Source organism: Manis javanica, chromosome 3 (assembly GCF_040802235.1).
Source record: "Manis javanica isolate MJ-LG chromosome 3, MJ_LKY, whole genome shotgun sequence".
Taxonomy (NCBI): Eukaryota; Metazoa; Chordata; class Mammalia; order Pholidota; family Manidae; genus Manis; species Manis javanica.
In genome coordinates, this window is record NC_133158.1 from 29737542 (window position 1) to 29752278 (window position 14737).

A 14737-nucleotide genomic window follows, 5' to 3' on the forward strand; every position below is an offset into this window, starting at 1 on the left:
CATAACCTTGATATCAAATCTGACCAGCATATTACAGGGAAAGAAAATCAGTCGAATAATATCTCATAAATATAAACACAAAAATCCTAAATGAAATATTAACAAATAAAATCTGGAACTAAATAAAAAAATGTAATGCACCATGACCAAGTGGGGTTTATTACAGGACTGCAAGCTTAGTTTGTTATTTAAAAAATCAATGTAATCACACATTCACAAAATAAAGAAGAAAAGTTATATAATCATCTCAATAAACACAGAAAAAGGAGTTTATTAAATTCAATACCCATTCACAATAAAAACACTTAGAAAACCAGCAATAGAAGGAAACTTTATTAATCTGATAAAACATATCTTTAAAAAAATTACAGATAGCATTATAGTCACTACTGAAATTTCTCTTCAAATTGTACTAGAGGTCTTAAATATGTGGGTAAAGTAAAAAAATACATACATATTTACATATATAGAAAAGGTACAATGATGGGAAGGAAAACTTCATTTGCAGGCAATGTGATTATGTTCACAGAAAATCTAAAAGTCTCTATAAGCAACTAGAATTAATAAGTGAATTTTTGCAAGTCATGCCTATACATCAGCAAACAAAAAATGAAACTTTAAACTAAATACCACTTGAAATACAATTAAAAATATTAAATACCTGGGAATAAATTTAACAGAAAGAGGCAAAACTTGCATCTTAAAAATTACAAAACATTGCTGAGTGAAATTTTTAAAACGCCCAAATAAAGAGATATCCTATCTATGTACACAGACTAAAAGACACAACAATGTTAAGATGCCCAAATTTCCCCACACTGATTTATAGACTCAATGAAATCCCACTCAAAATATAGGCAGCTTTTGGAGGACTGCAAATGATACATTCAGTCTAACATGTGTATGGACACCAAAGTAGAGGATTCACACTAGATTTTAACCTCTTACAATACACCTAAGACACTATAAACTGCAATATTAGCTTAAAGGGAAACAGAGAATACTGAATACCTACCCTGTCCAGAATTACCCCACATACATAGTCACCTGATTTACAATAAAGGAGCCACTGCAATTGAATATCTTTTTAATAAATGATGAAGTAATTGAGCATCTGTCAAGAAAAAAATGAATCCTGACCCTTATCTCCATCACACAAAAAAATTAATTTGAACAGGTTTATAGACCAAAATGTAAAAACTACTGTAACGATTTTGGAAGAAAACATATGAAAAAAATCTTTATGACCTGAGGTAGGCAAAGACTTCTTAAGCAGGATTTTAAAAAGCAATAACCATTAAAGAAGAGAGAGAGAGAGAAACTGGACTTCATCAAAATTAAATGTCTGTTCATCAAAGGCACCCATTAGGAAATTAAAAGGCCAGCCACAGACAGGGAGAAAAAAATGCAATACATATATTTGACCAAAACACATAAAAATTTCAATAAGAAAAAGACAATACAATTTTTTTTAATTGTGTAGAAACTATAACAGACACTTCATGGAAGATTTGTAAGAGTCACTAAGCACATGAAAAGGTGCATTAGTCATCAGGAAATGCAAATTAAAACCACAATGAGTTACCATTTCATACCCAATAGAATATTTACAACTAAAAGGGCTAACAGTACCAAATATTAACCAGGATGTGAACACTGAAACTCCCATATACTGCTGGTGGGTGTGGTCCAACCCAATTGGAAAACAGTTATCGGTTTCTTACAAAGTTCAATATACATCTCCCCTATAAGCCAGCAATTCCATTCATAGACATATACTCAAAAGAAATGAAAAAAAGAAGCCTACACAAAGATTGCACGTATATGTTCATAGCAGCTTTTATCATACTAGCCATCAACTGGAAAAAACATAAATTCATCAATAGATAAGCAGATAAGCAAAGTGTGTGTGTGTGTGTATGTATAAACACACACAGTGGATACTGTTCAGCCATAAAATGAATGAACAGTGATACAAGCAACAACACAGACAAAAAGCAAAAAAAGTATGTGAGGCAAAGGAAAAGAATAAATATATATGATTCCATTTATATGAAGTTTAGGAATAATCTGTGATGATAGAAACCTGAACAGTGATTTGTCGTTGGGGGTAGGAATGGACTAAGAAGCAGAATAAGGTAGCTAATGTTCTGTATCTTGACTCTGATGGTAATTACATAGATACACACATTCATCAAAATTCAATGATCAATATTCAAACTTACTATATATGTGTTTCACTATATGTAAATTTTACCAGTTAAAAAGACCAAGAAATAAAAATAAAACAGTAACAATAATTTCAAAAATCTCACTGATACTAATTAGAGAGGGTCAAATAAGCATGACTGGCAATACCAAGCATTGGTGAGGACATGGAACATTTGGACCCTCAAGCTTCGCTGGGTGAAGTGTGATTTTTAACAATTTGGAAACTAGCTTTAAATATACCAACAAATAAATGAATGCTTACTCTCTGACCTAACAGTTACGCTTCTAGATATACGTCAAAAGAAATACATGTCAAAAAACATGTACAATGTTCACAGCAGCAGTACTCACAATAGACAAAAATCAGAAATATAGAAATATCTATCAGTGAAGAAACAGGGAAAACATTATCCATACATTATCACTTGAAATCAAACTATAAAAAGATCAAATATTACAAGATATTACTTGATTTCCTTTTCTCTACTGGACTAAAGTCAACAAAACCACTCTATTAACACTCAATCCACCTAGAGATTAGTTATTTCACTGAGCAGCAAATGGTACAAAAAGGAAAAAGCATAATTATTTTATTCTCCCTCAGTTTTACAGAACTCCACAAAAATCCTACTTAAAGCAAGATATCCTGCTTCATATCATATTTAATTGCCAGTCACAGTCTGAATGCTTTGACCCTTTTAAATGTGTCCTCAGATTAATGAGCATATCTAATATTTTAAATATTAATACTAAATATTTTTAAATGAAAAATCAAGGGAGGGTGAGTACATGTGAAGAAAAATAATGCTTGTTTGTGAACTGGTATGTTTTAAGTTGGGTTATGTGTACATGAGGGTTCATTTTACTATTTTCTCTATGTTTGTGATGTTTGAACTTTTCTACAATAAAAAGTTTGAAAATAAGTAAGTTGCACTACAGTAGGAGGAAGGATAAAAGAAAAACTAAAGGATCTTCACCTTTGAGAGGAAAAAGAAATACAGAGTAAAAATACAGAGCTACAATCACTAAGTCTCTTCTTCTAGGATCTGGATTTGGTTCAAAGAAGGTTCTAGGAAAAGTTTTCATTTTATTATGACAAAGAAAAACAAACATTATTCAACTAAAGGACAAAACCGTCACTGATACACCACTTCCACACTACCACAGAGGTACCTCTTTTCAGCTAAGTGTCCATTAGTGGTGACTCTCCTTTTTGCTTTTATTCGCAATTCGGACAAATTTGATTCCCCTAATTTTGCTCTCTTACTTCAGTGCATACCAATAAAGAATGTGGCAGACAGTTGTACCACTACAGTGATAAAACTGTGCCCCATGCTAAAACTAAAATTCATAAATTTCTTCATGTACCTGCTATTCTCAGCAGGGGAAATGTAATAGTAACAAGATTCTGTCCTCATGAAGCTCACACTACATAGTAAGGAAAGAGAGAAGGCACATACAACATGTGCGGGAAGTGCTATAAAAGCAAATGAAGCTGATGAAGCCAGGCATGAGAGGGTGAGCTGGATACTCTTTTACGGGATGGTCACACAAGACCTCACTAAAAGATAACCTATGAAATAAGACTACTAACAAGTGATCAGAGATACCTAGGCTGACCCTGACTTGAACAGCATAATGTGGGTAGGGTGATGAAAAGCTGTCAGATTCCAGAAGTATTTTAAAGATAGAGTCAACAGGATTTACTAACGGAATTAAGTGTGAAAGAGAGAGGTCAGGAATGACTCCCCAAGTTTTGGACCTGGACAAATGAAAACATGGGAGCTGCCTTTTACTGAGAAGAGGAAGATGGGAGCAGCAGATCTGGAGTGGCGGGTGAAGAACAGCAGAGACTATCAGGACGGTACAGGCTACCAGGATGGTGCAGACAATCAGCCATATTAAGCAAAATTTGCTTTTAAAAGGCCCAAATAGAGATATGAGATATGCAGTTGGATATATGAGGCTGAAGTTTTGTCAAGAGAGCTACCTGAAGATATAAATTTGGAAGTCATGAATGAAAAATGTTATTAAAAACCATGAGACTGTTTATGGCGAGTCACACACCTTAAAAATGAGCTGTGTGAATGAACAAAACAGCACTAGACTCACAGACACTGAGAAGTGACTGGTGGTTACCATGGGGGAGGGGTTAGCCTGGGAGGGAGGAGGGGGAGGGAGATAAAGGGGCACAAAAATTCTCAATCGTAATGTAAGTTGGTCACAGGGGTGGTAGTACAGCATGAAGAATAGTCAATCATTTTGTAACATATTCCTATGTTGACAAATAGTAACCACACTAGTGGGGGTGAGGATTTAATAATATGGGTAACTGTTAAATCACTGTGTTGTATATTTGAGACCAATATAAGATTGTATATCAACTATACTTCAATTAAAAAAAAAATCTATCCCTATTAACTGTATTCCATCAAGACAGTTCTACCAATGAGTTTTATCAAATCATCAATAAGAGATCATTCTAATGTTACATTTTAAAAAATGAGCTGTGTGAAAACATTAATTCCAAAATTGATAGAGTTAAACTGAATTGGTAATTTTTAATTTAATTTCCATCACTCCAGTTTATTTATATTAAAGTGGGCTGGTATTACAACACCTAACAGCATTTATCACAGACACTCAAATATTTTTTACATGAATTAAAAGACTTTCAGAGTAACTGTGACTCAGTGAAGCATAGGAAAATCTTGCCCATTTCTTAATTATACAATAACCTTACCTCTTCAGAAGGCAGCTAAGAACCAAGAGTCAGAATAGGTCTTTGGGTAGATATGGGTGGTATAACTCTGGGGGGAAAAAGCACATTCCCAGCCCAGGAAATAAACCTTTGAAACGGAAATCAGTCAAGGGGGGAGGGTCTGTAAATATTGCAATTTTATGCACAGAAATCATAAAATCCATGCAGTCAAGTCCATGGACTTCAGTAACTAGAAGTCCCTCAAATGCCTGTTCTGACTGAGACACGCAAATGGCAGTCTAGGAACATTTGGTTCAACAGGTAGAGGCTCTGCAAAGCATAAATCCTTGTTAGTACCTTAGAGCACCAACATATAGTAAGAAAACACAGTATAAACACAGGGAAAATATAAACAGTAATAATGATAGGAATCTTTTTTACCTTCCTATTTTCCAGGTACTATGCTGGGTGTCTTTCACTATTACTCTTCATTTCTAATCCTTACAAGAACCCCTCAAAGTATCAATGATATGATTACGGTTTCAGATATGGAACACAGCCAAAGAGTTTTAATTATCTTGATTATACTCATAGCACAACTAGTAGGGCCAGGACTGGAACCTAGTTCCACCTGAATCCAAAGCCAGTACGCTTTGAACTATACCAGAAGAAAATGTGAAAGCATATTCTCCATACTCTTGTGAGATGCTGGGGAATTATTTATAACAATTATCATCTAAAATGTTTAACTTCTCAAGCTTGGAGTGAGTATGTGGAGAAAAATTTATAACTCGATGGTGGATAAACCTAAGTAGTAAATGATGATCTACACTCTTAATTTGTAAAAATAACGATGTAAATGTTGACTGGCTGTTGTGAACAAAATACAGAAATAGTATTTTCTTACTCTGATAAAGAATGACGTTCTATTTAACAAAACCAGTCTAAGTTATGTTCAACACAACAGTTTCTTTAAGAACATTATTTTAAATAAAACTGTATGAGAAAAAAATACTTGTTCTTTGAAAATAAAAGGCTAATGTCAGAAGAAAATGTAAGATCTGCATGTCAGCCTTGTCTGAAAACCCCTGGGATTATTTCCAATACCCCTTTATTATTCAGTTTAGAATATAAAGTTTTTAAAAATCACAATATCATAAAATGGCAATGATAGATGGGAAAGACAGGAAGAAATGAAATTGACAAATAATATAAATCTAACATATTAATCATACAATTAAACTTCTTCCCTCATCAATCTTAAAACAGATTTCGAAGAAGTAATGAAATTGATTAGTTTGAAATTCATCCCTATTGACTTTATAAAGTACCACAGCACTTTAGATATGACAAATGTTCAAGAAATGTTTACCATAAGGCAATTCTAAGAAGAATGGCAACTCCAAAAAGGCAAACAGAGGGAGAAGCAAATGATAAAATCCATCTGGATCTACAAAGAATGCTTCCCACCCCACCAGCTACAATGAACAATTACGTTCCTCTTAGGAGGAAGTGGGGAATGGGGTGAGCGCGATCACTCCAAGGCCTCCCTGTAAGCACCAAAAGGTCTGAGGACCCAGAGATACTGATCTCTTCAACAAACAGATGCTGTCCTTGTAATGCTAGCAGGGAGGCTGTTTTGCTCTCAGTACCAGATGAGGAGAAAAATAAGCCTAGAGATAATATTTTACTATTTCAGAGCAAATCACAGAGCTGATAAATTCCTTTCTAAAGACTTGACTCAATCCTTTCTCAGAGACTTCAAAACCTAACTAGTGAAGGACTTTAAAATAAGAAAAGCAATAACTAATTATGAGCATCACAGAACCTCAGAATTTCTTAATTTAGAAAGTACACCACCTTTTTATGACTTTGCTTAGAGAAACAACTAAGCAGGCCAGTTTCTAGAATGTCTAATTAGGTAAGTTCAGAGTACTAAATCTGATCATTTTTAGGATGCAAACCAACAAATAAATGTACAATGCTATTGGAAGAAGTATCTTTACATTTTTAGAAGTAATGTAATGTACCTCCAAGAATGTCCCAACAAGCTTAGAGGTCATACACTTAAGTATATGGGCACCTAACCATTAACTAAAACAGTATGTTCCAAACAAAAATTCCTGATTAAAACTTGTAACAATTCAAGATATTTTTGGTAAAATACGCCTTTTTGGTGTCCCTTTGGGTGACCAAATTCACTTTCACAATCATGTATTTAACAAAGAAAAAGTAAAGCTGTATTTGAGATTTGTAAAGACTCAGCAATTCCATATTTTACATGGCACATTTTATCCATGCTGATTAAATCAGATTAAGAATTAATAAATTAATACAGAACAGACACAGAAACAATTACAGATGTGTGTGTTTATGTGGGTTAGTGTACACATATGTATGCATGCATATGTTACCCAGTATTGTCCACTGAGAGGGCTTAGAAGCAATCATCCCTGTAACAATGAGTTCCAGATCCTGATTCCTAAATAAATTCTCCAATAAAAGGAACCAGGGCTCACTGGAAAAATGGTTGATTCTAGGATTGGGGCAGGAAAAATAAAAGATGAAGCTGGGGTATCTCTGTAATAGCCAAAAGCAAGTAAGCACTCAAATCTGCATTTTAAAGGATTTTTCATAACAGGAGACTTTCTGTTAAGTAAAGAAAGAAAATCCTATTACCATTAGATTGCCCATGTATGATTAATGACTGCTGCTGCTTCCCTTCTTTTAACCCAAAACATGTAACCCTGCATTCCCTAATCCCTAAAAGTACACAGAGTAGAGAGGGGACTCATATAAAAGGCAAAAGCAGTTAGGAGTTAGTCACAAAATTAAATCATACCGTGCAAAATTCAAGCTTTTTACCAGTTCATCTAATACGCGGTTATTTTTCAGGTCTGGCTCTGTGACTGTCTAGAAAAGGAAAACAACAGATGGGAAAAAGGTCAAAAACAACAATTAACTTGTCAAAATCTTGTTGTTGAAAAAGTGTGATCCACCCTCCTGAGACTTCCCATCCTACTAAGTCTTCCAGGAAAGCCTCAAATAAAGTTCATTTATCTCATACTAATAGGGAATTTTAAAATGGTGAATCAGTATCTGCTGACTGGAAGTCTGATAAAAACTCTCCAAAGCATCTGGTAAAGTCATATATATTCTGTACTAGGACAAAACCTAATATGAGCAAGAATCCTTCTTCAAAATGCCTATACTTAGTTTTCCCAAAAATTTATCCTGAAAAGCAGAGCAGAGATGCTCTTTTAAGAGAGAACATTAGGAGAGGCATTAGGTGATCAAAGAGAGTTTAAAAACAAGACTGGTGTTCAGGAATGCAAGGAAAATGATAACTCCAGTAGTTATGTAGCATGAATGATACTCAGTTCATCTCCTTAATACCATCCCAACAAAGACGATGTACCATGGTTGTAAAGAGGTTAGACTTGGGAGACAAATTGTACCGTTTCTTCCACAGGGAAATAGGAAATAGCTCAGAGAAGTTCAGTGACTTCCTGACACCGAGCACCTACCAGAGGCACCAAACTAGAACCCAAACCCTTTCATTAGTCCCAGAGTCATTTCTACTAGCCTTACTGTCTTCTTTCCTTTTATCATTCCTACGTATTGTTCACTTCCCCTTTTTACCCCTGTTTTTACAACTTCAAATGCTTCAAAAACTATAACAACAAATTTCCTGGTGTTTTTTCCTGAAGATCTGACTTGGGAAAGAGGTAAGGGAACAGTTAGGCTGGATTCACCCCAATGGCCATGAATTTTTGCCTTCTGCACATACTTAAACACCAATCCTTTGCAAATGAATAATCTTACCATCAGAATTTCTACTCAAAGTAAGAAATTATAAAACATGAGGAGCCATTAAAACAATGATCCTAAGTTTTAAAGAGTGCTACATCCTGACCTTAAAATTAGTTTTTACTGCCTAAAATACATGTAGGTTATTGGAAATCTTAACGAAAAACTGAACAAAGCACAGTTCTACATGTAGGTACTTTACAGGTCCTTTCTGAAAATTTCTTTAACATAGCTTAATTCAATAATTACACATCTTCCCTTGGCCTTTTGTGTATATACATGAAGCACAAATATTTGACCTATCAATAAGTTTAAATGAAAAAGGAGAAAAAAAGGAAAGAAAAACTCACCACACAACAAGTTGGACATTGTGTTTTATAGGACAGAAATTTTCTTATACAGAGAGAACAATCTGCAAAAACACAAATGCAACATAGTGAATTAGTTAAGCCATATTAATAACGTGAATGTGACTTCTAACAAAATCTAACTTAATCCCTAGAATATGTCCACCATTGCAGGTATATCATTATAATCTCAAAATTTTAGTATGCACAGATGAAAATGTGATTAAACAGCATTTTATAATTAAGTGCACATTTGCAAATGTGATTATATAGCATTTTTAGGAGAGGAAATAGCACTTGGCAGATAACAGTTTGTTAACTAGCATATCAGATAATAATACCCATGAGTCTCTATTATGATATGGCTATCACAAACTCCATAAGCAATGTATATCACTCTCTATCCTCCACCTGTTAAGTGTAGGAAATACCCATATAAAACCTGGGATAGATACTACATAAACTGGTCAAATGTCTCTACTGTCTAATATTCTAAAATATAAGTTTCAATATAAGACATACACAGGTTAAGAAATAACATATATCCCAGTTATCAAATTACAGATTTCTACATCCCAATTCTGTAAATGATCTCCACCACCCCACATTCCACAAGCACTAAGGGAAGGTTCTTGACCTCAAGGAGCTAACAAAGTAGTGAGGAAACTGCAGTACAACTCGGTGTAAGTCCTAATGATTTAAGCAGACAAGTAAAAATAAGAAAAACTCTTGAAAGAAGAGAAAGGAAAAAACAACTTACCTACAGATGAGCAAAGATAAAAAACTGAATCTGACTTCTCAGAAACCATGCAAGCAAGACAATGGTGGGAAAGAACCCACCAACCTAGAATTACATATCCTGTGAAGTTATCTTTCAAAAGTAGAAAAGAACATAATATTCTTCATGTAATTGTAGATTAATGATAACAAAAAAAAGGGGGGGATTACTCCCTGATAGGATAAAACTAACTGCAAATCAATGATTAATGCATGCTTTACATATCCTTAATTTTTATCTTTTAAAGGGTGTCGGATGATCAGCTATGGAAGTACATTTTTCTGATAACATTCCTTTCTCTTGAAAAAAAAAAAAAGCAGTTCCTGTGTGCTGATCTCCAATAGGTTCTTCACAATGGTATAAAGGTCATATCAAAGTGTGGGCAAAGGGTTTGTTTGTGTTTATACAGAGGATCAAAGCCTAATTTGGCTACCCAGAAAACGAATTAAGATACGATATGAAGAAGAACTTCCAACATCAACATCCTCTGGAAGAGTCATTCCAGAAGATGATCATAAAAAACTTCAACAAAGATCCAGGCGCTGCTACAGTTGTAGCTGCATTCATCCCACCGGTTCCTGGACTTGCCATGGGAATGAAGGAGATATCTAAGCTGGCCTGTGCATACAGTAAAACAACAAATTTGACTGGATCTATACTGTTGGAACTCAACCAAGAATTAGGAGAAGTGCAAGTTGTAGCGCTCCAAAATCTTACAACTACAGACTATCTACTGTTAAAAGAACATATGGGATGTGAACAGTTCCCAGAAATGGGTTGTTTTAATTTGTCTGATTTCTCTCAGACTGTTCAAGTTCAGTTGGACAATGGGCAATATCCATCATATCATAGATAAATTTTCACAAATGCCTAGGGTGCCTAACTGGTTTTCTTGGTTTCACTGGAGATGGCTGGTAATTATAGGTCTGCTTTGGTTATGTAACTGTATTCCTATTATGTTAATGTGTGTGCGCAATTTAATTAGTAGTTTAAAACCTATACATGCTTAAGCTACTCTACAAGAAGATAGGTCAAAGAAATAATCAACCTTCCCATGTTTTCTTCCGTCTGCTACTTCTATACCTTTTCTTCTTCCTTCCTAATTACAACCCTTAAATAGAATTTGTGCCTCATATCGAAAATTACCAAGTATCATAATTCTTCCAAGTGGTAAAGATATCTCAAGACAAATGCTGGGCATAGAAGCCACAAGCCATAAATCTGCAAAGAAGTAAAAAGCTAACCTTTTCAAACAATATGGCTTCTCTCTCACTTACCAACTCTACATTTCCCTGTATGGCCCCGGAAGATGACTGGATAGCCAGAGATGGGTAAGATTCTTCAAGGGAGGAACAACCTAAGACAGGCACAGTCGCCGGGGGGCCATCAGGTGAGAAATTGGGGATCAACAGAGGTGAGGCTTAGAACCTCACCCCACCTGTTTTGAGAGAAATCTTCTGCATCCGTGGATGTTTTATTGCCCTTGTCTAGCTTGGATTAACACTTAGTCTACAGGCACACACCTGATCATCTACATTTGCTCTCTTACAACACTAAACTATGTTTTCTACCTTTATCTTGCATCTACCTACCACTTCAGCAGTTTATTAAAAGTAATAATAATAATAATAATAAAGGGAGAAATGTGCGATCCACATATAAATCAAGTATAAAAATCAAACGAATATTCATATTTGACCTGATTGTTTATAGTTCATAATGCGTGATCAAAACTGAAAGTTCTGTGATGACTGCCCTTGTACTGTTCACCAGGTAAGAACTTACTCACTATGTAAGAATTCGTTCACCATGTAAGAACTTGTTCGTTATGCTTCAGAAGATTGGAGACTGACGAGAATTAGGCTTGGGGTTGATTAATGATTGTGCATTGAGTCCCCTATACAGAATTTTGTTGTTGTTAACAACCATTTGATCAATAAATGAGAGATGCCCTCTCAAAAAAAAAAATGAATGAATGAATGAATGAATAAATAAATGAATAAATAAAATGGTAAAGAACTGAAGACTTTCTCAGGCAAATAAAAACTGAGGGAATGTGCTCCCTGCAGACGTGCAGCACAAGAAATGTAAAAAGAAATACTTCAGAAAGAGGGAAAATTATATAAGTCAGGAATCTACATAAAAAAAGACCACTGAACAAGAATTAAGTACAGGTAAAATAAAAACTTTTTATTCTCAGTGATCTAACAGGTAATAGTTTGTTCAAAATAATACTGGCAGAAAAGTATTAGACTATGCTTATACATACATACATGCTTATGTATAAGTTAAGTGAATGACAGCAATGATACAAAAACAGGAGGGAGTAATTAGGTATTTTACTTAGCTCAGGCTGCCATAACAAAATACCAAAGACTGGCTGCTTAAACAACACATTTATCTTCCACAGTTCCGGAAACTAGAAATTCAAGATCAAGGTGGCAGTATGGTAGGTTTGTGGTGAGGGTTCCCTTCTTGGCTTGTAGATGGCTGCCTACTCCCTGTGCCCTCACAGGACAGGGAGAAAGAGAACAAACTGTCTTTTCTTATAAGGGTGCTTATCCCATAATGCAAGGCCCATAATGACCTTATCTAAACCAAATTATCTCCAAAGGCCCCATCTCCAAGTGCCTCACATTGGGTATTGGGTCTTAGGAATTTGAGGGAACACAATTCAGTCTATGACATTCTACCCCTTGCCTCTACAAATCCATGATCTTCTCATGTGCAAAATATATTCATCCTACCCCACCAGCCCCCAAAGTATCTTAATTCATTCCAGTATCAAAACCAAAGTCAATGTCTCATCTAAATAGCACCTAAATTAGATATGGGTGAAACATAAGGTATGACTCATTATGAGCTAAAATTCCTCTCCAGATTCATGCTCTTGACCATCAATGTTTTCTCTTCACAGTATAAAAAGTTTCCTGAACAATACTGCAATCAAGAATTCCAAAATCTGGCTGCTCATCTGAGTCACCTGGGTAGATTTTTGTGGGTTTTAATTTAGTTTCCCTAGCCCTAACTCTAGTCACACCAGTTCAATAGAGTTTGGTCAGTAAATCACATCCATAATATGTGGTTCTGACTGAACAATGTTTTTTGATTTTGCTATTAGGTTAAATAAAATTGTCATATTTGGTATGTCTAAAAGGACAAATATTAGCAATTTCATGTAGTTCAACATAGCTGTGCACTTATTGTGTACTGTTTTAAGCATGTTACATGTATTAACTCTTGATCTTTACAGCAACCCTGAAGTTAGTTTTAATATTGGTCCCATTTTACATGAAGGAAAAGGCAACAAGGGCTTAGCGAACTTGCCCAAACATCACAGAGCTAACAGCTGGCAAAAGCAAGTATGAGAGTCTATTCTCTTAACATACTTCTAATTAATTATTTAAAATACTTATAATTTGTTTATAAAGTACATTAATACATATCTATATAATACAAATAAATATTATTTAATTAATAGGATAACAAGTGCCAGAGTATCTATAAGTCTACTGCTCTCTCTTCTTTATAATCTTGTATGTGTTTTGTTTTGAAATATGGAGAACCAGACACTAGCACAAGGTCCTGGCTTAATTTTAGTGTATTACCAAATGTATCTATACTGGTGAACTGCACACCAGCATAATTTATTCTCTAGTGAGCAACCAAGACATTCCATTCAATGTAGTACAGCTGAAGAGCTTTGAACCATATATTTCTGGGTGATTATTTATATCAACTGTTCTTCCATCCAAAAACCCAACTATGAGCTATGTGGGCAGTGGGAGAGGGTAGAATAAAACAATAACACAAGGAATAGCTTCAGAGAAAAATCCAAGCCTTTGAGAAGGAGGCACTTCTAATCTCAAACAGGATACAGCCAGCTGCTAGCTTTAAAAACCAAAGCAGACAGAGGCTAATATATAGCTCAGTGGCTTCTCTTTTGTGAGGGAAAAAGAAGAGAGAAGAGAATATCCAATATATTGGCTTTTTAAGGGGCTGCCTGAGGGACTGGCTTCTATCCTGCCTGACTTAGGGTACAAATGGGATGTGGTATACTCTAGATGCCTGGGGACCACTAGGAATGAAAAAGAGCTGGGTGGTTTACTGCAGTTGCAGAAGCGTTATAGTACCACAGATTCAAGGCAAGCAAGAAATTATGAACTAATGAAAGAAACTAGCAAAACATCTCTAATTGAGAATTTACACTCACAAGTTCAAAGACACATCTACATAAAAGATTTAAGAGGTCCCCAGAATCTCTAGCTGGATTGATTGGTGAAGATCTCTCCCTGTGTGAAGCCAAGCTGTAAAGTCTGAGAGGTGACTGTTTTTTCAAATGCAAGTATCCCAACACAGAGTAATGAGGCATGCAAAGAAACAGGGAAACAGCCAAACCAAAGGAATAAAATAAATTTACAGGAACCAATCTTAAAGAAACAAAGGTTTACTAATTACCTGAGAAAAATTCAAAATAACTGTATAAAGATGCTCAACAAGCTAAGTAAAGCAATAAACAAATTGAGAATATCAAAGAGAAAACATAAAAAAGAACCAAACAGAAATTTTAGAGCTGAAGAATAAGTAAATTCAAAAATTCACTAGAAGAGTTAGGCAACAGACTTGATCAGCAGAAGAAAGAATCAATGAACTATAGACAAGTCTTTTGAAATTATTTAGAGTAAAAAGAGGAAAAGAAAGAAGAACAGGAAAGCCTCAGAAACTTATAGGACACCATAAAAGGGACCAATAAATGCATTACAGGAGTCCAAAACAAAAAAAGAAGAGAGAAACAGGCAGAAAGCTTGTTTGAAGAAATAAAGTCTGAAAACCTCCCAAATCTGGGAAAAGAAATGGGTATCCAGATTCAACAAGTACAACAGACCCCAA

The 14737-nt window shown here is 35.0% G+C and overlaps 1 protein-coding gene across 2 annotated transcripts in view; it reads right to left on the reverse strand.

The window, feature by feature from the left end:
- RAD18 (RAD18 E3 ubiquitin protein ligase) overlaps window positions 1–14737 on the reverse strand; it is a 156367-nt gene that overhangs the window by 119780 nt on the left and 21850 nt on the right. For both annotated transcript variants that reach the window (XM_037019390.2, XM_073230968.1), the window contains exons 3-4: window positions 9073–9134; window positions 7755–7825 (exon numbers count right to left, since the gene is read on the reverse strand). In XM_037019390.2, coding sequence (XP_036875285.2) covers window positions 7755–7825; window positions 9073–9134 — 133 coding nt within the window. The remainder of the gene's footprint in view (window positions 1–7754; window positions 7826–9072; window positions 9135–14737) is intronic.